This window comes from Pelophylax lessonae (genome assembly GCF_965119305.1).
Source record: "Pelophylax lessonae genome assembly, chromosome: 13".
NCBI classification, from domain to species: domain Eukaryota; kingdom Metazoa; phylum Chordata; class Amphibia; order Anura; family Ranidae; genus Pelophylax; species Pelophylax lessonae.
In genome coordinates, this window is record NC_138780.1 from 523,675 (window position 1) to 549,031 (window position 25,357).

Genomic DNA, 25,357 nt, shown 5'->3' on the forward strand with positions numbered 1-25,357 from the left:
GATGTCCCCTTGCAGTAGACTCTACATCGGCTTTGTCCCTCATGGGATGTCCCCTTGCAGTATACTCTACATCGGCTTTGTCACTCATGGGATGTCCCCTTGCAGTAGACTCTACATCGGCTTTGTCCCTCATGGGATGTGCCCTTGCAGTAGACTCTACATTGGCTTTGTCTCTGATGGGATGTTCCCTTAACAGTAGACTACACATGGGCTTTGTCTGGTTTATGGGATGTCCCCAGACAGACTATACATGGACTGCCCGTTTCAGTAGACAATACATCGGGTTTGCCCTTTCATGGGATGTCCCCTTACAGTAGACTCTACATTGACATTGTCACATACATTCATACATAAGGTGCTGGGTTAGTAGAAGAGAAGTTAATCACTTATTCTCTAGAACGTTTCAGACTTTTCGTGTCTCTCTATAGCAGCAATTCACTTTTCTACCTCCGGTCTTGGATTAAGTCCGTTCCCCTGATGATGCTTGATGAAGTTTGGTTCAGATTCTGCTTACTTCTTATAGAACAGAAGTGGTGATGTGCAAACCGGAACAAAAAAAAAGTGTTCTGGCCAAAAACTTAAAAAATAATGGCCCCATGTATCTGTCAAGATGGCTACCCCTTCCCCCCCTGTGGTCCATTGACATGGCAGATGAGGCAGAATCCAGAAAGAAGGGTGTCTCTAGATTCATTGATTGGATGGATGTACATAAACGACACTCCTCTAGGAGAAGGTCCTGATGGGAAATTTCTGAAACCGACTTCATTGCCAATCATGACACCTCTAGAATAGATTACAATTCAGCTGCTAAGATAAAATCACACAAATCGCACTTCTCCGCCAATTCTCCCTTTTTCCATCAGATTCTACAGTACAGATTAAAGTGTTCCAGGGAAAACATTCAGCTGGTGGGTTTTCTACATTCCCCTAGAAGTTAGGATATAAGGCATCAGTGTATGGTGTGCCTGGCTGGGCTGAGCCGGCTTCTACTATAGAATGATGTCTAGGACTTCTAGAGATCATACGTTGCTGATTCGGACACTTAATGGGCTTCCTTCTTTCTCTGACTTATCCCTGAATGATTCTTCCAGTTTCAGCTTTTCTGGGTCTCCATAGCGAACAGTCTCATGAAAGCAGCATGGCGGAGACACTTTGAGGACTTGATCAAATAAACTAAAGTCTGCTACATACTTTCCACTGGAGGTCAAAGAAATGATTGGGGAGAACTCATAACCCCATAAAATCTCCTCTGGAAGGTAGGACGTTCTGACCTGACAGGTGGCACTGGTGGACTCCACTGTCCCACTAAGAATGACCACCAGTTCAAAGTCCCCTTCACCGGAGCGAATGGCTACATCTTTAAGAGGACTCGAATCATCGACTACATGATAGAAAGTGAGTGGAAGGATTAGAAAGGGACTGTCAGACGAGGTGTCCACCTGAAAGTCCACGTTGATCTGGTTCATGTGTATGTTCTCACCCTCTTTAGTGGCCTGGGTCTGAAGGAGTTTTCCAGTCACTTGGCATCCGATGAGTAGACTTTTGCGCATGTTGGCCACTCGAATCATGAGGCAGAGCTTGCCTTCATTCTGGGCCACCACGGCATTCTGACTAAATTTGATAGTCTCCGCTCTTTTTTTTGGACGAGCAATTTTTGCCAAAAAAGTTCCAGTGATGAAAATTTCCAGGATTGTGGTCAAAACCAGCTGACTGATGAGTAGAATGATGGCCAGAGGACATTCTTCGCTGATGTACCGAAAGCCGTAGCCAATGGTGGTCTGTGATTCCAGCGAGAAGAGGAACGCTCCAGTTAAAGTGTGGACCTGCATGACGCAGGGGGTGTGGTTAGCCGGTGCATTGAATTCCAGGAGATCGCCGTGGACTAAGGCCACCAGGTACCAGATCAGCCCAAAAATAAACCAAGTTCCAGCAAATGTGGCAGAGAATAGAAGCAGCTTGTATCGCCATTGCATGTCAATGAACGTCGTCCATAGATCCTTGAGGTAGAGGAAACTCTTATCAGTGATGTGGTCTATGCGCACGTTACTTCGCCCATCCTTGGTCATTACACGCCTCCGCCTCAGGCTAGAACCAATCAGAGGCCGGCTGTCTGTCTGGGTGGTCTGGCTGTAATAGACCTTCACTTGCGACGTCATCTGTGGAGAGAAGAAGAGAAGAGATGTTAGTTTAGCCACAATGGAGGCTTGCTTGCAGCAGAGGACAGTGAAAGTGAGTGCAAAGGGCAGTAACCATAGCAACCTAGACCTCTGCTCACTATAAAATGAGGAGAATGCAGTGACCATTACCGTTGACCTACAGGGATAACGCCTGATGTCTGAGAAATGTTTGCTGTGATAATGACTCTAGAATGGGTCAGATCTATGAACGCTCGAGCCATTGGCTAACCCTCGTCTTTTCATGGTGCAACTCTGTAGTGTGTGATGTCACCATAGAACCGCCATTATGGAAGAGATTTTTTATAATGGGATTATTCTACATTCTAGAACAGCTGGAGATATAAAGTCATAATTATCAATGTCGTAGGTCTGCCGTCCACAACAGCCAATGAAAATGCTGATACCGGTAATATTAGGCTGGAGCCAATCCAAATTCACCAAAACAGCACAAACATCAGACCGTTTCAGGGATTCCACAAGAGTTCAGTCAGCCTGTTGGCTGGGCAACCCATTAAGATGGATCGGAGGGAGGGGGGAGTGTGGCAGACATGCCAGGTGTTGCCTTTATCTCAGGTGCCAGGCTGACCAAAACATTTCATCCTGGCTGATAGCTGGTTGGCCTTTGAAGGACCAGCTTTGGGTGTCCACCCCCAAATATGGTCACTTAATCTGGCTCCATTGGATGAGGATGTGGATGGCTTTCATTTTATTGGTTGTAGTTCACTGTCTGCAGTATGGATGACTAACCCTGTCTAGGTGCCAACTGGTTGATATAAAGCTTTCTAAACAAAGGGCTAGTTTGCTGTCCTTCAGACTTTAGGGGGGCCAGACTGTGGCCAATGGGAGAAACAAATGTCCCAGCATCAGTGGGACAACACCTTAAGCTCAGTGGTCAGTGCAGTTAAAAAAATATATTGCCTGTGGTCAGTAGGGGAGGAATGGCGCCCCATTGTTGGTGTCAGTGGAAGGAGTAGTGCCCTATCATTGGAGCCTTTGCCCCTTTTCACAATGGGGACATTTCCCCCCAGTAGTGCCTTTGCAGTAGTTTGTGTCTCTGCCCCTCCCACAATAGAATTTCCTGCAGTAGTTTGTGTCTCTGCCCCTCCCACAATGTGGGGATTTCCAGCAGTAGTTTGTGGCTCTGCCCCTCCCACAATGGGGGGGGGGGTGTTTGTATCTCTGCCCCTCCCACAATAGGATTTCCTGCAGTAGTTTGTGGCTCTGCCCCTCCCACAATGGGGGGGGGGATTTCCTGCAGTAGTGTCTGCCCCTCCCACAATGGGGAGATGTCTCCCAGTAGTTTGTGTCTCTGCATCTCCCACAATAGGGAGATTTGCTCCAGTAGTTTGTCTTTGCTCCTCCCACAATGGGGATATTTTCCCCCCCCAGTAGTTGTCTCTGCCCCTCCAAAAATTGGGAGATGTCCCCTAGTAGTTTGTGTCCTTGCCCCTCCCACAATATGGAGATCCCCCCCCCCCAGTAGTCGGTTTTGGGATAGAGATGGTGGTAAAGTGATAGTCTCCCAAACTAAATTGTGGGTGGAGTTGACTTATAATAAACTGCAATGTGCGGTGATAACGAATCAGAATTGAGTGTCCATTAGAGCAGAGCTGGTTGGTGATTGGTGGAGAGAGAAGTCTGATGTTATAGGTGGCAGACAGTGGTAATTGTTAAGGGGGCGATGAGTTCATTCCGGAGGCGCCAGATATTGTGGTCGTCTCCAGAGGGAATAGAGAGAAGAGGAGATTGATGGCGGAGTACAATGCCCGCTCAGCGATCCCTCCGGAGCTGACATTTCATTCCGGAACAATCCGCTCTGATCCGAATCTGTCCACCGAAATGTCCTCCATACCCAGGGACCCTGTGTTCGGGCAGAAGCAGGGGGGAGGGGGATGGTGAATTGGGGCCCCTCTGAGGGATGTGCAGTAATGGTAAATTGGGAGCCTTTGAGAGAGATGGGGAGGTTGGTGTTGTATGGGGGGGGCCCTCTGAGAAATAGGGAGGTTGGTGAATTTGGGGCCCCTCTGAGAAATTGGGGGCTGGTAAATTGGGAGCGCCTCTAAAAAATGAAGGGTTAGTGAATTGAGGGGGGGCCCTCCTGAGAGATGGGGAGGGAGGTGTTGGTGAATTGGGAGGAGCTTCTCTGAGATGGGGCTTGGTGGTAAATTGGGGGGAGCACCTCTGAGAAAATATGGGTGCACTTTGACAAACTGGGGGTCCCAGCTCTGTAACAGAGGTCTGGTCCCCTGGCCGGTGGCAGATTACGGAGAGGGAAGATCATTATCATCAGATCCCTCATACCTTCGATCCCTCGCCATCTTCTCCAAACTGATAAAGGATTGGTTGGTTTGGGGATGATGAGAGATTGTTGTGTTGAGCCGCACTTCCTATTTTCCTAGAAGGTGCAGCAGTAAAAATTGTATTTACTGGGGTTGAAGGGTCAGAATGGGGCGGGTGATGGGCTCCGGGGTTGAGGGGTTGGAATGGGGTGGGTGATGAGCTCCAGGGGGGAATGAATGGCTGACAGGGAGTGATTAATGTGGCCCTTTGTGTGTTGGGGGCCCAGAGTCAGCTTAGGAATATGGAATCCGAGCAACCAGCTGCTGAGTTATAGAATGGAGATGGGGGGGGGGGGGGGGCGGTGATTGTACACCAGCCCAGCACACTGCAAAGCTCTCGCCAGGCATGGTCACACGACCCCCAGAGGTTAGCTCCCTTTTCATGGTGGAAATCTCTGACGACTTGGGATTTGGGCACGGTCCCTACATGGCCAGCTTGCGAATTTGGAGTTGTGCTGCCATGGTTTCCCGTATCTGTGCAAAAGTCTTAGGCAGGTGTGATGCTGTACATGAAGTCTTTCAGACATTGAAGTGTTAAATAGCTTATTTTTATCAATGAATAAAATTAGAAATGAGATCCAATCAATATTTGGGGTCCCCCTCCCCTTTCCTTCTTCTAGGTAGGCTTGCACACAGTGTGTGAAGGAACTTGGCAGGTGGGTTGTTCTATCTTGGAGGACTAAGCACAGATCTTCTGTGGATGTTGGCTGCCTCCAATCCTTTATCCCAGGTAGACTCCTTGATGGTGAGATCCGGGCTCAGTGGGGGTGGTTGTCCTGCAGAACAAATTTTGGGCCAATCGCACACCTCCCTGATGGTTTGGCATGATGAAGTATCTGCCTGGATTTCTCAGCATTGAAGACACCATTGATCGGGGCAACATTTGGGAGCGTAGGCGCAGTGGTTGGGTAACGTTGAGGAGCATAGACGCAGTGGTTGGGTACCGAGGAGCATAGACGCAGTGGTCTGGTAACGAGGAGCATAGACGCAGTGGTCTGGTAACGAGGAGCATAGACGCAGTGGTCAGGTAACGTTGAGGAGCATAGACGCAGTGGTCGGGATACCGAGGAGCATAGACGCAGTGTTCGGGATACCGAGGAGCATAGACGCAGTGGTTGGGTACCAAGGAGCATAGATGCAGTGGTCTGGTAACGAGGAGCATAGATGCAGTGGTCTGGTAACGAGGAGCATAGACGCAGTGGTCAGGTAACGTTGAGGAGCATAGACGCAGTGGTCGGGATACCGAGGAGCATAGACGAGTGGTCGGGATACCGAGGAGCATAGACGCAGTGGTCGGGATACTGAGGAGCATAGACGCAGTGGTCGGGTACCGTGGAGCATAGACGCAGTGGTTGGGTACCAAGGAGCATAGACGCAGTGGTCTGGTAACGAGGAGCATAGATGCAGTGGTCTGGTAACGAGGAGCATAGACGCAGTGGTCAGGTAACGTTGAGGAGCATAGACGCAGTGGTCGGGATACCGAGGAGCATAGACGCAGTGGTCGGGATACCGAGGAGCATAGATGAGTGGTCTGGTACCGAGGATCATAGACGCAGTGGTCTGGTACCGAGGTGCATAGACGCAGTGGTCGGGTACCGAGGAGCATAGACACATTGGTCGGGTACCGAGGAGCATAGACGCAGTGGTCGGGTACCGAGGAGCATAGACGCAGTGGTTGGGTACCAAGGAGCATAGACGCAGTGGTCTGGTAACGAGGAGCATAGACGCAGTGGTCTGGTAACGAGGAGCATAGACGCAGTGGTCTGGTAACGAGGAGCATAGATGCAGTGGTCTGGTAACGAGCATAGACGCAGTGGTCAGGTAACGTTGAGGAGCATAGACGCAGTGGTCGGGATACCGAGGAGCATAGACGCAGTGGTCGGGATACCGAGGAGCATAGACGCAGTGGTCGGGATACCGAGGAGCATAGACGCAGTGGTCGGGATACCGAGGAGCATAGACGCAGTGGTCTGGTACCGAGGAGCATAGGCGCAGTGGTCTGGTACCGAGGAGCATAGGCACATTGGTCGGGTACCGAGGAGCATAGACGCAGTGGTCGGGTACCGAGGAGCATAGACGCAGTGGTCTGGTACCGAGGAGCATAGACGCAGTGGTCTGGTACCGAGGAGCATAGACGCAGTGGTCGGGTACCGAGGAGCATAGACGCAGTGGTCGTGTACCGAGGAGCATAGACGCAGTGGTCGGGTAACGTTGAGGAGCATAGACGCAGTGGTCAGGTAACGTTGAGGAGCATAGACGCAGTGGTCAGGTAACGTTGAGGAGCATAGACGCAGTAGTCTGATAACGAGGAGCATAGACGCAGTGGTCGGGTACCGAGGAGCATAGACGCAGTGGTCGGGTACCGAGGAGCATAGACGCAGTGGTCAGGTAACGTTGAGGAGCATAGACGCAGTGGTCAGGTAACGTTGAGGAGCATAGACGCAGTGGTCTGGTACCGGGGAGCATAGACGCAGTGGTCGGGTACCGAGGAGCATAGATGCAGTGGTCGGGTAATGTTGAGGAGCATAGACGCAGTGGTCGGGTACCGAGGAGCATAGACGCAGTGGTCAGGTAACGTTGAGGAGCATAGATGCAGTGGTCGGGTAATGTTGAGGAGCATAGACGCAGTGGTTTGGTAGTGAGGAGAATAGACGCAGTGGTCGGGTAACGTCGAGGAGCATAGACGCAGTGGTCAGGTAACGTTGAGGAGCATAGACGCAGTGGTCAGGTAACGTTGAGGAGCATAGACGCAGTGGTCGGGTACCGAGGAGCATAGACGCAGTGGTCGGGTACCGAGGAGCATAGACGCAGTGGTCGGGTACCGAGGAGCATAGACGCAGTGGTCGGGTAAGGTTGAGGAGCATAGACACAGTGGTTTGGTAGTGAGGAGCATAGAAGCAGTGGTCGGGTAACGTCGAGGAGCATAGACACAGTGGTCGGGTACCGAGGAGCATAGACGCAGTGGTCGGGTAAGGTTGAGGAGCATAGACACAGTGGTTTGGTAGTGAGGAGCATAGAAGCAGTGGTCGGGTAACGTCGAGGAGCATAGACACAGTGGTCAGGTAGGGCAGGAAAATGGCAGCAGGCGCTCTGTACTGAGGAGTCACAATGTGAAATATTTGACTGTAGCATGAGGCAGTTTGTTGGGGGAAGGGTTGGGGTGCGGTACAATGAGTGTCTACCCCCATCTACTGTCCAGAGAAGTCTGGAGGTAACCAGTGGGACCCAGGAACCCATATCTACTTTCTGGAGACATCTGTCCGGAGACATCTGGTGGAAATTAGTGGGATCCTGGTACCCCCATCTATTGGCTGGAGGAAAGCAGTGGGACCCAGGTACCCCCATCTTCTGTTCAGAGTAGTCTGGAGGAAACCAATGGGACCCAGCAGCCCCCATCTACTGTCCAGAGAACTCTGGGAGAAACTAGTTGGATCCAGGTACCCCATCTACTGTCTGGAGATGTCTAGGGAAACCAGTTGGATCCAGGTACCCCATCTACTGTCTGGAGATGTCTGGTCAGAAGTGGTCTTCATGGACGAATAGCCACTAAAAAGCCCCCGACATGGAAACAAGGCTAAGTGACTCCACTATGCAGGAAATCATGGGAACCGGGGGGCAGAAAAATGGCAGCAGGCGCTCTGCACTGAGGAGTCACAATGTGAAATATTTGGCTGTAGCAGGAGGCAGTTTGTTGGGGGAAGGGTGGGGGAGCAGTATAATGAGTGTCTGCAGTCAACTGTGAAGCATGATGGAGGTTGCTTGCATTTCTGCAGATGGAGTTGGAGATTTGATCCGGATGAATGATGACCTCAATGCTGAGAAATGCAGGCAGATACTTCCCCATCATGCCATACCATCAGGGAGGCGTGTTGATGGATGGTCCCCCAAAATCCCCCCCCCCCAAAACATCCAGCCAATGTCATTCAGTATCTTCAGGGTAAAGGAGTCCTAGAAGTGATGGTTTGGCCCCCACAGAGCCCGGATCTCCCCATTATGGAGTCTGTCTGGGATGAAGGATTGGAGGCAGCCGACATTCACAGATCTGTTCTTAGTTCTCCAAGATGTACATAGAGCCACCTACCTGCCCTAGAGCCACCTACCTGCCAAAGAGCCACCTGCCATAGAACAACCTACCTGCAATAGAGCCGCCTACCTGCCATAGAGCCACCTACCTGCCATAGACCTACCAGCCATAGAGCCACCTACCTGCCATAAAGCCACCTGTCATAGAGCCACCTGCCATAGAGCCACCTACCTGCCATAAAGCCACCTGCCATAGAGCCACCTACCTGCCATAGAGCCACCTACCTGCCATAGACCTACCAGCCATAGAGCCACCTACCTGCCATAGAGCCACCTGCCATAGAGCCACCTACCTGCCATAGAACAACCTACCTGCTATAGAGCCACCTACCATAGAACTACCTGCCATAGAGCCATCTACCTGCCATAGAGCTACCTACCTGCCGTGTGCTTTCATACATTGGGTGCAAGCCTACCTAGAAGGCAATGGGGGGCACCCCGAATATTGATTGGATTTGGTAGAAGGCAATGGGGGGCACCCCAAATATTGATTGGATTTGGTAGAAGACAATGGGGGGGCACCCCAAATATTGATTGGATTTGGTAGACAATGGGGGGGCACCCCGATTTATTGATTGGATTTCTCTTCATTTACTTTCATTTTCTCCACTGATAAAAATGAACTATTAACACTTCCATGTCCAGCGTCACACCTGCCTAAGACTTTCACACAGTACCGTATGTGCGGCCAATCGGAGGTCCCCTTCCGTGGTACAAATAGCCTGGAGAAGAATGCTGACATCTGATTGGCTGTCACAGTCTGCACTTTATTGGCTGAAACCTGGAGGGAAGAGTCTCACTCTTCATGCTTTACTGCCCTTCAATGTAAAATTCTCCCAGAACTGGAATGTCAGAGCGGAGTGACTCCGGCTCCATTATCGGATGCCCCCCCCCTCCCCTACCCCTGGGGCTTATTTCACCCAATGAGAGGAAAGGTGTTATAACATCATATAAATGAGGACAGGACAAGTTCACATCTCAGGTGTGGGTGGAGAGCCTTACCCTGAAGTCTCACTCCCTCTGCTGTATTCTCTGTAAGAGGGGGGATGGGTCACACTGAGCATCCAGTGGGGGTGCTGTGTGCCCCCCCCCCCACCTTCTGGCTCTGCTCCTGCATGAGGGGGGACAGAGTATGAGGGCGTTGGGGCCCAGTATAGACGAGGATGGAGATTACTGTCAGTTATGTCGGGGCCCCCCATAGACGTGGATGGGGATGACGGTGTCAGTTATGTTGTGGCCCCCCAAGGATGCGGATGGGGATGATGGTGTCAGTTATGTCGGGGCTCCCATAGACGTGGATGGGAATGACGGTGTCAGTTATGTCGGGGCCCCCCATAGACGTGGATGGGGATGGCGGTGTCAGTTATGTCTGGGCCCCCCATAGACGTGGATGGGGATGACGGTGTCAGTTATGTCGGGGGCCCCCATAGACGTGGATGGGGATGGCGGTGTCTGCTATGTTGGGGCCCCCCAAGGATGCGGATGGGGATGACGGTGTCAGTTATGTTGGGGCCCCCCATAGACGTGGATGGGGATGGCGGTGTCTGCTATGTTGGGGCCCCCCAAGGATGCGGATGGGAAAGATGGTGTCAGTTATGTTGGGGCCCCCCAAGGATGCGGATGGGGATGACGGTGTCTGCTATGTTGGGGCCCCCCAAGGATGCGGATGGGAAAGATGGTGTCAGTTATGTCGGGGCCCCCCATAGACGTGGATGGGGATGACGGTGTCAGTTATGTCTGGGCCCCCCATAGACGTGGATGGAGATGACGGTGTCAGTTATGTCGGGGGCCCCCATAGACGTGGATGGGGATGGCGGTGTCAGTTATGTTGGGGCCCCCCATAGACGTGGATGGGGATGACGGTGTCTGCTATGTTGGGGCCCCCCAAGGATGGGGATGGGGAAGACAGTGTCTATGTTGGGGCCCCCCATAGACGTGGATGGGGATGATGGCGTCAGTTATGTTGGGGCTCCCATAGACGTGGATGGGAATGACGGTGTCAGTTATGTTGGGGCCCCCCAAGGATGCGGATGGGGATGATGGTGTCAGTTATGTCGGGGCCCCCCATAGACGTGGATGGGAATGATGGTGCCTGCTATGTTGGGGCCCCCCAAGGATGCGGATGGGGATGACGGTGTCTACTATGTTGGGGCCCCCCAAGGATGCGGATGGGGAAGACGGTGTCTATGTTGGGGCCCCCCAAGGATGCGGATGGGGATGATGATGTCAGTTATGTTGGGGCCCCCCAAGGATGCGGATGGGGAAGACGGTGTCTATGTTGGGGCCCCCCAAGGATGCGGATGGGGATGATGTTGTCGGATTATTCTCTGTTATGTAAACTGATTTAAAGAGCCCCGGCGCTGTCCCTTCCCCCTCCCCCGTGCTCATCCCCGGACCCCCTCCCCGGGGGGGTGAATGCCATCCGCAGTGTTCTGCCAGCAGCACTGCACCTGGATTGGCCGGCGGAGGAGGAAGGCGCAGAGCGGACACTGGCACCATTGTACCCGGGCTCTGAATGGCCCCGGCGATGACAAAGACGCTTTGACAATGGAGCTCATTAGGATGCAGAGAGCGGGACGCGCACCAATTCCCCCGTCCTCTGTCCCGGGGCCACGCTCCCCTCATTATCCCCTTCATGCCCAATACTGCCTGTGCTGGGAAGCTGACATCTGATTGGCTGCTGGGAGCAACACAGACAGGCTGGGGTAATTCAAAGGCATTTAAAGGGCCCCAACCGAGAAATGTGACAAATATTGGGGGGGGGGGGGTCTGACTTCCTGTCCTGCCAGATATACTGTATGTATAATCAGGGAGCCCCTCCCCCACCAGCCTGCTTATCTGTGGAGGGGAAATGTGATAGGACAACATTTTCCGCTTTCCCCTCCCCCGAGGATCCCACTCCCCCCCCCCCTATCTCATGTCTGTCAGCAGAGCGCAGTAACCCATAGCAACCAATCACTCTCAGCAGAGGAAGTTACCCTGGTTACTATGGTTACATCCCATCAAATGACATCACCTGTTCTCAGGGTAGGGTGATCGCTGTGCTCCGATTGGCTGCCGCACTTCCTGCCGCTTACATAAAGGTCGCAGTGTCAGTTGGTTTACGGCCGTTTGTCTTTTGTGACTTTACATAAACAGTTTGTGAATTTGGTTCCTGCAGCTGTGTTCCGTCGTCTGGACGCAGCGAGCGAGAATAGAATGGCGCCATTGTTCTGCTTCCGCCACTGTCACTGTATCGTCTGCAGGGCTGAGAATCGGATGTGCTGCCAAATATCCCCACCGGGGGGCACCGACTCTGACACATTCATGGCCACCAGTCACTGCTCACAGAAACTCTGCGCTGATTGGATGCCAATTCACCCGCCATGGTATTCACCCAAAGCTATATTCACCAGCCATGGTATTCACCCACAGCTATAGTCACCTGCCATGGTATTCACCCAAAGCTATATTCACCTGCCATGGTATTCACCCAAAGCTATATTCACCAGCCATGGTATTCACCCAAAGCTATATTCACCCGCCATGGTATTCACCCAAAGCTATATTCACCCGCCATGGTATTCACCCAAAGCTATAGTCACCCGCCATGGTATTCACCCAAAGCTATAGTCACCCGCCATGGTATTTACCCACAGCTATAGTCACCCGCCATGGTATTCACCCACATCTATAGTCACCCGCCATGGTATTCACCCAATGCTATAGTCACCCGCCATGGTATTCACCCAAAGCTATAGTCACCCGCCATGGTATTCACCCACAGCTATAGTCACCCGCCATGGTATTCACCCACATCTATAGTCACCCGCCATGGTATTCACCCACAGCTATAGTCACCCGCCATGGTATTCACCCAAAGCTATAGTCACCCGCCATGGTATTCACCCACAGCTATAATCACCTGCCATGGTATTCACCCACAGCTATAGTCACCCGCCATGGTATTCACCCACAGCTATAGTCACCCGCCATGGTATTCACCCACAGCTATAATCACCTGCCATGGTATTAACCCAATGCTATAGTCACCCGCCATGGTATTCACCCACAGCTATAGTCACCCGCCATGGTATTCACCCAATGCTATAGTCACCCACCATGGTATTCACCCACAGCTATAGTCACCCGCCATGGTATTCACCCAATGCTATAGTCACCCACCATGGTATTCACCCACAGCTATAGTCACCCGCCATGCTATTCACCCAAAGCTATAGTCACCCGCCATGGTATTCACCCACAGCTATATTCACCCGCAGCTATATTCACCTGCCATGGTATTCACCCACAGCCATATTCACCCGAAGCTATATTCACCTGCCATGGTATTCACCCTAAGCTATATTCACCCGCCATGGTATTCACCCACAGCTATATTCACCCGCAGCTATATTCACCTGCTATGGTATTCACCCACAGCTATATTCACCTGCCATGGTATTCACCCACAGCCATATTCACCTAAAGCTATATTCACCCACCATGATTCTCACCCACAGCCATATTCACCCACCATGATTCTCACCCACAGCCATATTCAGAGGTGCATCTGTGAGTTCCTGCGGGGGGGGCGGGAGGTGAGGTGGGTCTGTGAGTTCCTGCGCCCTGCGGGGGGTGGGAGATGAGATGGATGTGTGAGCTCTGGCACCCTGCAGGGGGAGGGACATGAGGTGAATCGGTTAGTTCCTGCGCCCTGCAGGGGGAGGGACATGAGGTGGATCTGTGAGTTCCTGCGCCCCGCGGGGGGTGGGAGATGAGATGGATGTGTGAGCTCTGGCACCCTGCAGGGGGAGGGACATGAGGTGAATCGGTTAGTTCCTGCGCCCTGCAGGGGGAGGGACATGAGGTGAATCGGTTAGTTCCTGCGCCCTGCAGGGGGAGGGACATGAGGTGAATCGGTGAGTTCCTGCGCCCTGCAGGGGGAGGGACATGAGGTGAATCGGTGAGTTCCTGCGCCCTGCAGGGGGAGGGACATGAGGTGAATCGGTGAGTTCCTGCGCCCTGCAGGGGGAGGGACATGAGGTGAATCGGTTAGTTCCTGCGCCCTGCAGGGGGAGGGACATGAGGTGAATCGGTTAGTTCCTGCGCCCTGCAGGGGGAGGGACATGAGGTGAATCGGTTAGTTCCTGCGCCCTGCAGGGGGAGGGACATGAGGTGAATCGGTTAGTTCCTGCGCCCTGCAGGGGGAGGGACATGAGGTGAATCGGTGAGTTCCTGCGCCCTGCAGGGGGAGGGACATGAGGTGAATCGGTGAGTTCCTGCGCCCTGCAGGGGGAGGGACATGAGATGAATCGGTGAGTTCCTGCGCCCTGCAGGGGGAGGGACATGAGGTGAATCGGTTAGTTCCTGCGCCCTGCAGGGGGAGGGACATGAGGTGAATCGGTTAGTTCCTGCGCCCTGCAGGGGGAGGGACATGAGGTGAATCGGTGAGTTCCTGCGCCCTGCAGGGGGAGGGACATGAGGTGAATCGGTGAGTTCCTGCGGTGGAGGTGGGTCTCAGATCTCGCTAGGAGGGGAAGGAACTGCTGAGTATAGTTCAGTATGGATGCTGTGCTACTTTCTGGACCTTGGGATTGCTGGAACATGTAGTTCCCCATTGTCTGTGCTGCTTTCCACACACTGGAACGCCCCTTTTCCCCCATGTTTTTGCTGCTGGAATCTGTGGGGGTCCCAAGGCCGGTGTGCCCAGACCCTCTAAGAATTGCCCTGCCTGCTCTCCCCTGGATCCAACGCCATCTCCTGAGACATCAGGACAAGCCCCCCCCCCCCCCGACCACTCCACCAATAACTAGGGTTCCCTGGAGTCCCTGAACCCCCCTGCCCTCATCTGAACCCCCCTATCCTCCTGGACACTGAACCCCATGGTCTGAGGATCGGCTTCCCCCCCTTGCTGCGTCTGCCTGTGGCTCTGTGGATGGGTTCCTGTTGTGCTGCGTCTGCCTGTGGCTCTGTGGATGGTTCCTGTTGTGCTGCGTCTGCCTGTGGCTCTGTGGATGGGTTCCTGTTGTGCTGCGTCTGCCTGTGGCTCTGTGGATGGGTTCCTGTTGTGCTGCGTCTGCCTGTGGCTCTGTGGATGGTTCCTGTTGTGCTGCGTCTGCCTGTGGCTCTGTGGATGGGTTCCTGTTGTGCTGCGTCTGCCTGTGGCTCTGTGGATGGGTTCTTGTTGTGCTGCGTCTGCCTGTGGCTCTGTGGATGGGTTCCTGTTGTGCTGCGCCATATTTCCGCATAACTCTTGATGTGCCCATTGACGGACACAGCTCCTGATATTCTTAACCATTGGGTTATACTGCCCCCTACAGGAGTAGAACACTAGGCAGAAAAAAATTCTGGCTACGCCTATGGGCGGTCCCAGGGGTAAACTCCCCCTCTCTGCTATAGTCAGGAGTAAGGACCTCGTTCCTTGCTGGGATCTCTGCTCCTGGCAATTTCTTTCTATTTTTGGATAGAATTTTTTTTCTCTTTTTTTTTTTTTTGTCCTGTGAGATCTACAATCACCTGACGGACTGGGGGAGGGGCTGGATAATCTAGATCCAGTGGTCACCCCAGTCTGGCCAGTAAGCGCATGCAGACCTCAGCTACACGCTAAGTCGGCCGCGACATGGCCCCACCAGACGGGGGCTGGCCTGCAAACACCTCGTGAGGTCGCATGTGACCGGGTCTTGGCCCGAGTCGCAGTGTTCCTCCTGGCCGACAGCCCCCCATTTTTGATGGAGAGTAGGCTCTGTCTGGAGCGGTGTCTGCCTGGTTCCTGGTATGGAAACCACTGTCTCCCCCTGGAGGGTTTTGGGGTGGACTTGGGCCCCTCCATGGGATAATCGGACCCCTGGGTTCCCCTCCTTCCCATTAGGCACCCCCCTCATCGATCTGGTGGTCCCTGTGGGCAAGATCACCCCCCATCCGTCCCCTCACCTCCTTTACTGGCACTGGGGCTGTGGGGTGGCCTGGTCCACTGTCTGCGGGGGGGTGCTGCCGTCAAATGGACGATCGGCTGGGGGCGTTGTACCTAGTGGGGGCTCCTGCCTGGGGCCCCCCTTTCTGCCTGTGCCATTTTCTGAGGCCTAGGGATCCCTCCTGGGTCACTGGGAGCCTTGTGGTGGCGCCATTTTACTGTAGCCTGCGTGCTCAATGCACGGCGGCCATGTTTGTGTAGTCCGGCAGGCATTTTGCAGTGGTTTGCCATTGAAAATAGCGGCGACCATGACTGATTTTGGCGGTCGAAGCCCCTCCTCATCCCTTGGCCTGTATCTTTTCACTTCCTGATCGTCGCACATGGAGTAAAGATTATCCTGGTGGCTGCGGTGCCCGGTTTCTGCTGGGTGGGTCTGGTGGGGGTTCTCTCCCTCTCTGCTGAGGATCACTTAGTGCTTTGTGCCTGGGGATCGGGTGGTGCTGCCAGTGCGGTGGGGGTTGTCCCTTTGCAGTGTTTTACACTTTTTGTGGGGTCCCCCTGGTGACTCATTTCTTGGAGAACATCTCCCCACCTGATCCCCTCTCTGGGCCCCATCCATCCATCCATGCACTGACGGCCATTCTGGAGTCCTTTGTGTCCCGGGTGGAGGTGGCTTTCGGGTGACGGGCTAGCATAAAGGTCCCTCGCCTTCCCCTTCCTCATCTGTCTCATAAGATCCTAAATCTGATTTGGCTGCCGCGGACATGGGTCTCCCTGCTAGATCTGTGACCAGGCGCCCGGAATCTTCTGATTGTGATTCCTCCATGTCTGTAACCGCACATGAAACGGCGCTGGTGGAATCACTGGTTGTATCTGTGCGTGAGACCTTGAAAATGGAGGACGTTGCTGCGACGGAGGCGCAGGTTCCCTTCAGCACTCACAAGCCATCCAGAGCGGCAAAGGTGTTTCCTTTCCCCGACTATTTTGACAGAATTGTCGCTAAAGAGTGGGGAGGACCAAAGCCTCCCCTTGGGGTCCCTAAGAGATTTGCTAGGTGATATCCCTATAAGGAGTCCTTTATTAAGAAGTGGACTTTTCCACTTCCAGATTGAACAAGGCAGCCATGATTGCTGGGCTTGGTGCGCCGATGTTCCTTGGAAGCTTCCTCTCAGGGAGGATCTGCCGTATCAAGGACCAATCTTCCATCCTGCTTTACAGTGGCTGGCTTTGACGGCTTGGCTGTTGAACGCTAGGTGCTGATGGATAGAGGTTTGTCTGAGTCAGCGATTCCAACGCTGTTAAAAGCTAGGAAATCTCCTTCTAGGAAGATCGATCATCGTACATGGAAAACGTACTTTGTGTGGTGTGAGTCGCTTGTGGTTCATTCTCGGTGGCTCGAATCTTAACCTTCCTTCAACCCGCAGGGTGTTGGAATTGGTGGGGTTATCCTGTTATTCACCTTACTTGGTGATTGACAGGGATAAGGTGGTGCTTTTGCCTCTGTCCATCATTCCTTCCAAAGGTTGTCTCTGATTTTCATTTGAATAAAGACATCATAAATTCAAGGCCAAAACATCCGAAGGAAATTGCCTGTCATGCCTTGGATGTGGTCCGGGCAATTATGATGTACCTGGCAGCTACCGAGTCTTTTAGAAAGTCAGACTCACTATTTGTGCTCACAGATGGGCCTCGGAAAGGGTTGTCTGCAGAGGCGTAACTAGAACCTTCAGGGCCCCAGTGCAAGAAACCATAAAGGGCCCCCCCGGACCCCTGGCTGGGGCCCTTCCCTTCAAGCCTGGGGCTCTTCCCACTGATCCTGGAGGACAGTGATTTCTCTACATGCTGCCCCCCCCCCCCCTCATATCCAGGTGTACTGAGGAGCCGCACAGGCCCCCTGGAGCATGGGCCCCAGTTGCAATCGCAACCCCTGTAGTTCTGCCCCTGGTTGTCTGCTTTCTCTGCGTCCATTTCCAGATGGATCATCAGACGGTGATTCAGGCCTATTCCATCAGGGGTCAGGTTCCTCCTTTCCCTGTCAAGGCGCACACTGTACCCGGGCGCTCAGTGTCTCCTGGGCCTTCCGTCATTAGGGGTCAGTGACTCAGGTTTGCAAGGCGGCCACCTGGTTGTCGGTGCACACTTTCACACAGTTCTATAAAGTGGATGTGTTGGCATCTGTGGATGCTTCCTTTGGCCGCAAGGTTTTGCAGGCTGCTGTTTAGAGGACCTGGTCCTCTTTGAGCCCCCATTCACACTACTGCGACTTGTCAGTCTGACAAGTCGCGGTCCCTCGCGGTCCATTGGCTGCTACAGGACCCATTCTAATAGGAGCGACACAAGTCGCTCCGACTTATAAAAAGGGTCCTGTACTACTTTGGGGCGACCTCGGAGCGACTTGACTTCCATTATATAAAGTCCGTGCAAGTGACGCCAAAGTCGTGGTGCACGGGACTTCACAAGTCGCCCCCGAAGTAGTACAGAGTCGTGCCGCGCTAGTGTGAATGGGCTCTGAGGGTGGATGTTTTTTTTTTTGGTGAGCTCCAGTTGTCTTGGTTGAGCTTCTGTTGCCTTGTTGGCTATAGTTGGCCTTGGGAATTTCTTTTTTGTTGTTCCCACCCCTCATGTTTAACACTGCTTTGGGACGTCCCAATGGTTATGAAGATCAGGAGCTGTGTCCGTCAATGCATGAAGGAGAAAATGGGATTTTTGGCTTCCCGTAAAAATCTATTTCTCTGATGTTCATTGATGGACACAGCCCCCGCCCCTCTGTGGGGTTATAATTCTCCTCACACTGCTTGTAACTAAACTGAGTGCCTATAGCAGAGAGGGGGAGTATACCCCCTGGGACCGCCCATAGGTGTAGCCAGACTTTTTTTCTGCCTAGTGTCCTACTCCTGTAGGGGGCAGTATAACCCAATGGTTATGAATACCAGGAGCTGTGTCCGTCAATGAACATCAGAGAAATGGATTTTCCGGTAAGTCAAAAGTCCCCTTTTTTTAACCACAGGATCGCTGCCCTGGCCATGCCTACTGTGGATTGTGTCCCCAAGCTGTCGTTCTACTTCCTGGAGGATCACCTTCCCTTGTCATGTCTTATCCTTACCTTCAACTGTTCATCCCTGGCACCCCCATTCCCTGACCTGCTTATCTGTGGTCCCCCCCCCCCCACTGCTCCCCCCTGGAATGATTGCCTGTGGTGCTCCCCCCCTCTGCTCTCTCCTGTACTTATTATCTGTGGTGCCCCCCCTGGAATGATTACCTGTGGTGCCCCCACTGCTCCCGCCTGGACTGATTACCTGTGGATCCCCCCACTGCTCCCGCCTGGACTGATTACCTGTGGATCCCCCCACTGCTCCCGCCTGGACTGATTACCTGTGGTGCTCCCCCCTCCACTGCTCTCCCTGTACTTATTATCTGTGGTGCCCCCCCACTGCTCTCCCCTTTACTGATTACCTGTGGTGCCCCCCCCCCCACTGCTTCCCCCCCGGACTGATTAAGTGCTCCCCCCCTGGACTGATTCTCTGTGGTGCTTCCCCCTGGACTGATTACCTGTGCTGCCCCCAACTCCTGCTCCCCCCCTGGACTCATTGCCTGTGGTGCTCCCCCTGGACTGATTCTCTGTGGTTCTCCCCCCACTGCTCCCCCCCCCGGACTGATTCTCTGTGGTGCTCCCCCCCTGGACTGATTACCTGTGGTGCCCCCCACTGCTTCCCCCCCGGACTGATTACCTGTGGTGCCCCCCACTGCTTCCCCCCCAGACTGATTACGTGTGGTACCCCCCCCCCCCACTGCTCCCCCCTGGACTGATTCTCTGTGGTGCTCCCCCCCACTGCTCTCTACTGTACTTATCTGTGGTCCCCCCCCCCACTGCTCCCCCCCCACTGCCCTCCCTGTACTTATTATCTGTGGTGCCCCCCCCACTGCTCCCCCCCAAAATGATTACCTGTGCTGCCCCCCCTTGGCTGATTACCTGTGGTGCCCCCCCACTGCTCACCCCGGACTGATTATTTGTGGTGCTCCCCCCACTGTTCCCCCCTGGGCTGATTATCTGTGGTGCTCCCCCCCGGACTGATTATTTGTGGTGCTCCCCCCCTGGACTGATCATCTGTGGTGCTCCCCCCCCTGTACTTATCTGTGGTGGCCACCGGTGCCCCCCCCCCCCATACTTATCTGTAGTGCCCACCACTGCTCCCCCCTGTACTGATCTGTGGTGATCCAACCTGTGCTGATTATCTGTGGTGCTCCCCCTGTACTGATTATCTGTGGTGCTCCCCCTTGTACTTATTATATGTAGTGCCCCCCACTGCTCCCCCTGGACTGAGGATCTGTGGTGCCCCCCACTGCTCCCCCCTGGACTGATCTGTGCTGTCCCTCACTGCTCCCCCCTGGACTGATCTGTGCTGTCCCTCACTGCTCCCCCCCCCCCCCGGTCTGATTATCTATGCTGTGGCTCAACGCTACCCCTCCTGTACCCCCAAATCTCCCAATAAACACCCGCATATTGGGTTCTGTGTGCTCTCTCTACCCTTCTAGCTCTTCACATTCACCTACCATGATATTCACTCTCAGCCATATTCACCCACCATGATATTCACCCGCTGCAGCAATATTCACCCACCTCTATAGTCACCCAATGGGATAATCATTGGCCTTTATCTATGAGGGTTCTCCAAAAGAGTTTCTGCACTTTTTTAACTCTTAAATTAAAAGTGCAGAAACTTTTTGAAGACCCCAAATGAGATCGGCGCCGGCCTCCATAATCACTCGCCTGTACATTCACCAAACACAACCCCCCCGCCCCCACCGTCATCGCCCCGCCGCAATATCCATTATTACAAATCTTTGGAGAACATCGATGCACTAAATGGATTGGTGGAAATTATTTTGTATAATAACCCCCCCCCCTCCCCCCACCACGGGGTGGATTCCGGTGTTAGGAACGTTCTGGGTAGTGTTGGTGTTCGTGCCGTTAGCGAAGTGAAGAAAGATTGTCCTGTGTACAAAGGGCAGATGGAAGCGGGGCAGTCAGAGTAGGAAGAAATTTGGTGGAAGGTTGTCACTGTCCGAAAAGCTGGAATAATGCCCGCCGCCACCCGACAGCCAATCCACCGCCTTCACCGATGTTGATGGTAAAGGCGATCTGATCTGCCGCGGTCTGTCACTGATATCGGTGGAAAAGGCGATCTGATCTGCTGCGGTCTGTCACCGATAATGGTGGAAAACGCGATCTGATCTGCCACGGTCTGTCACCGATATCGGTGGAAAAAGCGATCTGATCTGCCGCGGTCTGTCACTGATATCGGTGGAAAAGGCGATCTGATCTGCCGCGGTCGGTCACTGATATCGGGAGAAAAGGCGATCTGATCTGCCGCGGTCGGTTACCGATATTGGTGGAAAACGCGATCTGATCTGCCGCGGTCGGTCACGGATATCGGTTGAAAAAGCGATCTGATCTGCCGCGGTCGGTCACCGATATTGGTGGAAAACGCGATCTGATCTGCCGCGGTCTGTCACCGATATCGGTGGAAAAAGCGATCTGATCTGCCGCGGTCTGTACGACAATCTGATGCTGTCAGGAAGGGAATTGCCCCATAGAGAGATGAAAGCTTCTTACCGTGACAGGTGGCGGATTGGCCGGACGGGAGAATCTTCTTCAGTTGGAGGATTTGGTGAGTGGAGCGCCTCGTCCTCCGTCTGTCCGCCGCGCTCTTTTATCGGTGTCTGATCAGATAAGACACCACCGTCACACGGGGTACAGAGACCCCCTAATTCTGTAGCCACCGGCCCATCGCCCTCCGAGATGAAAGGAGAGTTTTATTTCACCGAGAGAAAAGACGGCGAGCGTCCGGCACCGCGATTGGAGGAGAGTCCGGGGAAGGGGGGTGAGGGGGGAGAAAAGTGGGAAAAGTGGGGAGGAGATGGCGGAACTTTCTGAAGAGATTTAATGAGCTGGAAATGAATGGAGAGCGCGCATCACATTACTGGGAGGAGGGAGAGAGCCTCCCGAGAGAGAGAGGGATGGATGAATGGAGAGAGAGGGATGGGAAGAGAGGGAGGGATGGAGAGAGCCTCCAGAGAGCGAGAGAGAGGGATGGATGGATGGAGAGATAGACGGGGGGAGAGGGATGAAGAGAGAGGGATGGAGAGAGAGATATGGGAAGAGAGGGCTGGAGAGAGACGGGGAGGGATGGAGAGGGATGGATGGATGGAGACTGAGACGGGGGGAGAGGGATGGATGGAGACTGAGACGGGGGGAGAGGGATGGATGGAGAGAGAGATGGGGGAGAGGGATGGAGAGAGAGAGGGATGGATGGATGGAGAGAGACAGGGGGAGAGGGATGGATGGAGAGAGAGACAGGGGGAGAGGGATGGAGAGAGAGAGATGGGAAGAGAGGGATGGATGAAGAGAGGGATGGAGAGAGACGGGGGGAGAGAGCGGGAGGGATGGATGGAGAGAGAGGGAGATGGGGAGAGAGAGAGATGGAGAGAGGGAGGGATGGAGAGAGAGGAAGGGAGAGAGAGGGATGGATGGAGAGAGAGAGAGATGGGAAGGGAGGGATGGAGAGAGAGATGGGAAGAGAGGGAGGGATGGATGGAGAAAGAGAGAGAGATGGGAAGAGAGGGATGGAGAGGGACGGGGGGAGAGAGGAATGGAGAGAGAGACTGGGGGGGGGGGGAGAGCGGGATGGAGAGAGAGACTGGGGAGAGAGGGATGGATGGAGAGAAAGATGTGGGTTGAAGGGAGAGAAGGATTGAGAAAGGAATAGAGAGAAAGAGAGAGTGAGAAGGATGGAGAGAGGGATGAAGGAGGAAGAGGGGATTTGGAGAGGAGGATGAAGAGGGAGTGAGAGGAGGGATGGGGGGAGAGAGGGATGGAGAGAGGGATGGGGGGGGGGAGAGAGGGATGGAGAGAGGGATGGGGGGGGGGAGAGAAGGATGGAGAGAGGGATGGGGGGGGGAGAGAAGGATGGAGAGATGGATGGGGGGGAGAGAAGGATGGAGAGAGGGATGGGGAGAGAGAGGATAGAAAGAAGGATGAGGGAGGGATGGAAGTGGGGGGAGAGAGAGATGGGGGGGGGATGGAGAGAGAGGATGGGAGGAGATTGAGGAGGGAGGGGGAGAGAGGATGGAGAGAAGAATGGAGGGGGTTAGAGAGGATGGAGAGAGGGATGGGGGAAGAGAGAGATGGGGGGGGGGAGAGAGAAAGATGGAGAGCGGGAAGGATGGAGAGCGGGATGGAGGGGAAGAGAGAGAAGGGGGGGATAGGATGGAGAGAGAGAAAGGGGGAAAGAGAGAGGAATAGAGAGAGAGAAGGATGGGGAGGGATCAGGATGGGGAAAGGAATGGGGGGAGAAGGGATTGGGGAGGGAGAAGGATGGAGAGAGGGACACGGGAGAGAGAAAGATGGAGAGAGGAATGGGAGGGGGGGGGGAGGGAAGGAGGGATGGCGGGCGGGAGAGAGAAGGATGGAGAGAGGATATGGGGGGAGAGGATAGGGAGAGAGGGATGAGGGGGGGGGGTGAGAAGGATGGAGAGAGGGATATGGGGGGAGAGGATAGGGAGAGAGGGATGAGGGGGGGGAAAAGAAGGGTGGAGAGAGGGATATGGGGGGAGAGGATAGGGAGAGAGGGATGAGGGGGGGAGAGAAGGGTGGAGAGAGCGATGGGGGGGGGGAGAGAAGGATGGAAAGAGATTGGAGAGGGAGAAGGATGGAGAGAGGGATGAGGGAGAGAGAGAAGAAGGATGGAGAGAGAGAGGGATGGGGGGAGAGAAGGATGGAGAGGGGGGGAGAGAGGGATGAAGAGGGAGGGATGGGAGAGAGAGAACATGAAGAATAGGGAGAGGGGGGGATGGATGGAGAGGGAGGGGAGAGAAATGGAGGGATGGATGGAGAATGAGGGGGAGAGAGAGAGGATGGAGAGGGGGGGAGAGGAGGATGAAGATGGAGGAATGGGAGAGAGAGAACATGAAGAATAGGGAGGGGGGGTGGATGGAGAATGAGGGGGAGAGAGAGAGGATGGAGAGGGAGGATGGATGGATAGAGAGGGGAGACCAAGAGAAGAAATAGAGAGGTGTGGGAGTCCCCTCAGTTCCGACCTCCCTCCTTGTACTCTGAGGTCTCCTGTTTCTCGCTCCATCATTCCTGGGTGGATTGGACCGGTCATCATCCCAGCGTATGGTCTGAAGGATCAGATTATCTTCTTCCATGTTAAGGGGCACTCTGCCAGTTCTGTTAGATCTTCTAGACCAGGGTTTCTCAACCAGAGTTCCTCCTGAGGTTGCTGGGGGTTCCTTAAGCAATGGGCAATTTCTGCCTCTCAGATAAGTTCCCAATGTGACACCATTGTCCCTTTTAGCTATCTGTAAGGGGGGTAATTCTTCCAAATGAGAAGAGTAAGGAGAATTCTTCCCACTGACTGTCACACTAATGTATCATGAGTTGTAGATTTCTCATTTTTAGCCGGGGTTCCCCAAGACCAGAAATGTATTTCAAGAGTTCCTCTGGGTTGAAAAGGTTGAGAAAGGCTGTGGTTTTCTATCATCTCAGACTGATGAGGGTTTCACCGGCTCTTCTGTTCTCACCTTCTCGGAGTTCTCCGAGGTGGATGAGAAGGTCTCCTCTGATGCCAATCTTGGACATAAGGAGCTCCAGGCTGTTCTTTCAAACCCTTCTAGACCCATCAAACCCTTCTAGACCCATAAAGCCCTTCTAGAACCATCAAACCCTTCTAGACCCATAAAGCCCTTCTAGACCCATCAAACCCTTCTAGACCCGTCTGTTATGAGGACCTGTTAGCGTTTGTTTTCTGGGAGAAATAGAGTAGATGGGAGAAGCCGGGGGGGGGGGGGGGGGGGGAATGGGGCAGAAACAGAGTTGGAGCAAATAGGTTGCAGAAACCTGTTACCAGGTACAATGTCGCACAGACTGGTATAGGTTCTGTGTTCTGCCTGGTTCAGGGTATCCAGTCTAGTCTTGGTTCTTTGGTCTTGTTTGGGTACTCTAGCCTGGTCCTGGTTATCTGGTATGGTTCAGATTCCCTGGTCTGGTTTGTGTTCTCTGGCCTGGTCCGTGTTCTCTGGCCTGGTCCGTGTTCTCTGGCCTGGTTCAGGTTCTCTAGTATGGTTCAGGTTTCCCAGTCTGTTTTGGGTTCTCTAAGCCTGGTCACAGTTCTCTGGTCTATTTGATGTTCTCTTGCCTGGTCCCGGATCTCTGTTGTGGTTCAGGTTCCCCCGGTCTGGTTTTTATGTTCTCTGGCCTGCTTCAGATTCTCTGGCCCGGTTTAAAATGTGTAGTCCAGTTCAGGTTCTCTGGCCTGGTCCATGCGTTCTGACATGGTTTGTGTTCTCTGACCTGGTTCGTCTTCTCTGGCCTAGTTTCAATCCCCTACTCTGGGTAGGTTCTCTGGCACACAAGGAGTCTGTTCTCTAGTATGGTTCAGGTTTCCCAGCCTGTTTTGGGTTCTCTAAGCCTGGTCACAGTTTTCTGGTCTTGTTTGGGTTCTCTTACCTGGTCCAGGTTCTCTCCTGTTATATTTCAAGTTCCCCTGGTCTGATTTTTATGTTCTGGCCTGGTCCGTGCGTTTTCTGGCCTGGTTCAGGTTTTTCAGCCTGGTCCGTGTTCTCTGGCCTGGTCCGTGCGTTCTCTGGCCTGGTCCGTGCGTTCTCTGGCCTGGTCCGTGCGTTCTCTGGCCTGGTCCGTGCGTTCTCTGGCCTGGTTCAGGTTTTTCAGCCTGGTCCGCGTTCTCTGGCCTGGTCCGTGTTCTCTGGCCTGGCCCGTGTTCTCTGGCCTGGTTCAGGTTTTTCAGCCTGGTCCGTGTTTTCTGGCCTGGTCCGTGTTCTCTGGCCTGGTCCGTGTTCTCTGGCCT

General features: G+C 53.7%; 1 protein-coding gene across 1 annotated transcript; it reads right to left on the reverse strand.

The window, feature by feature from the left end:
- Positions 1–617: 617 nt before the first annotated feature.
- Positions 618–21,361, reverse strand: KCNJ10 (potassium inwardly rectifying channel subfamily J member 10). The gene is made up of 2 exons (XM_082275003.1): positions 21,106–21,361; positions 618–2,156 (listed from the first exon to the last, which is right to left on the reverse strand). Exon 2 carries the CDS (start codon positions 2,154–2,156, stop codon positions 1,020–1,022), a length of 1,137 nt encoding a protein of 378 aa, XP_082131129.1. The 5' UTR covers positions 21,106–21,361; the 3' UTR covers positions 618–1,019.
- Positions 21,362–25,357: the final 3,996 nt, after the last annotated feature.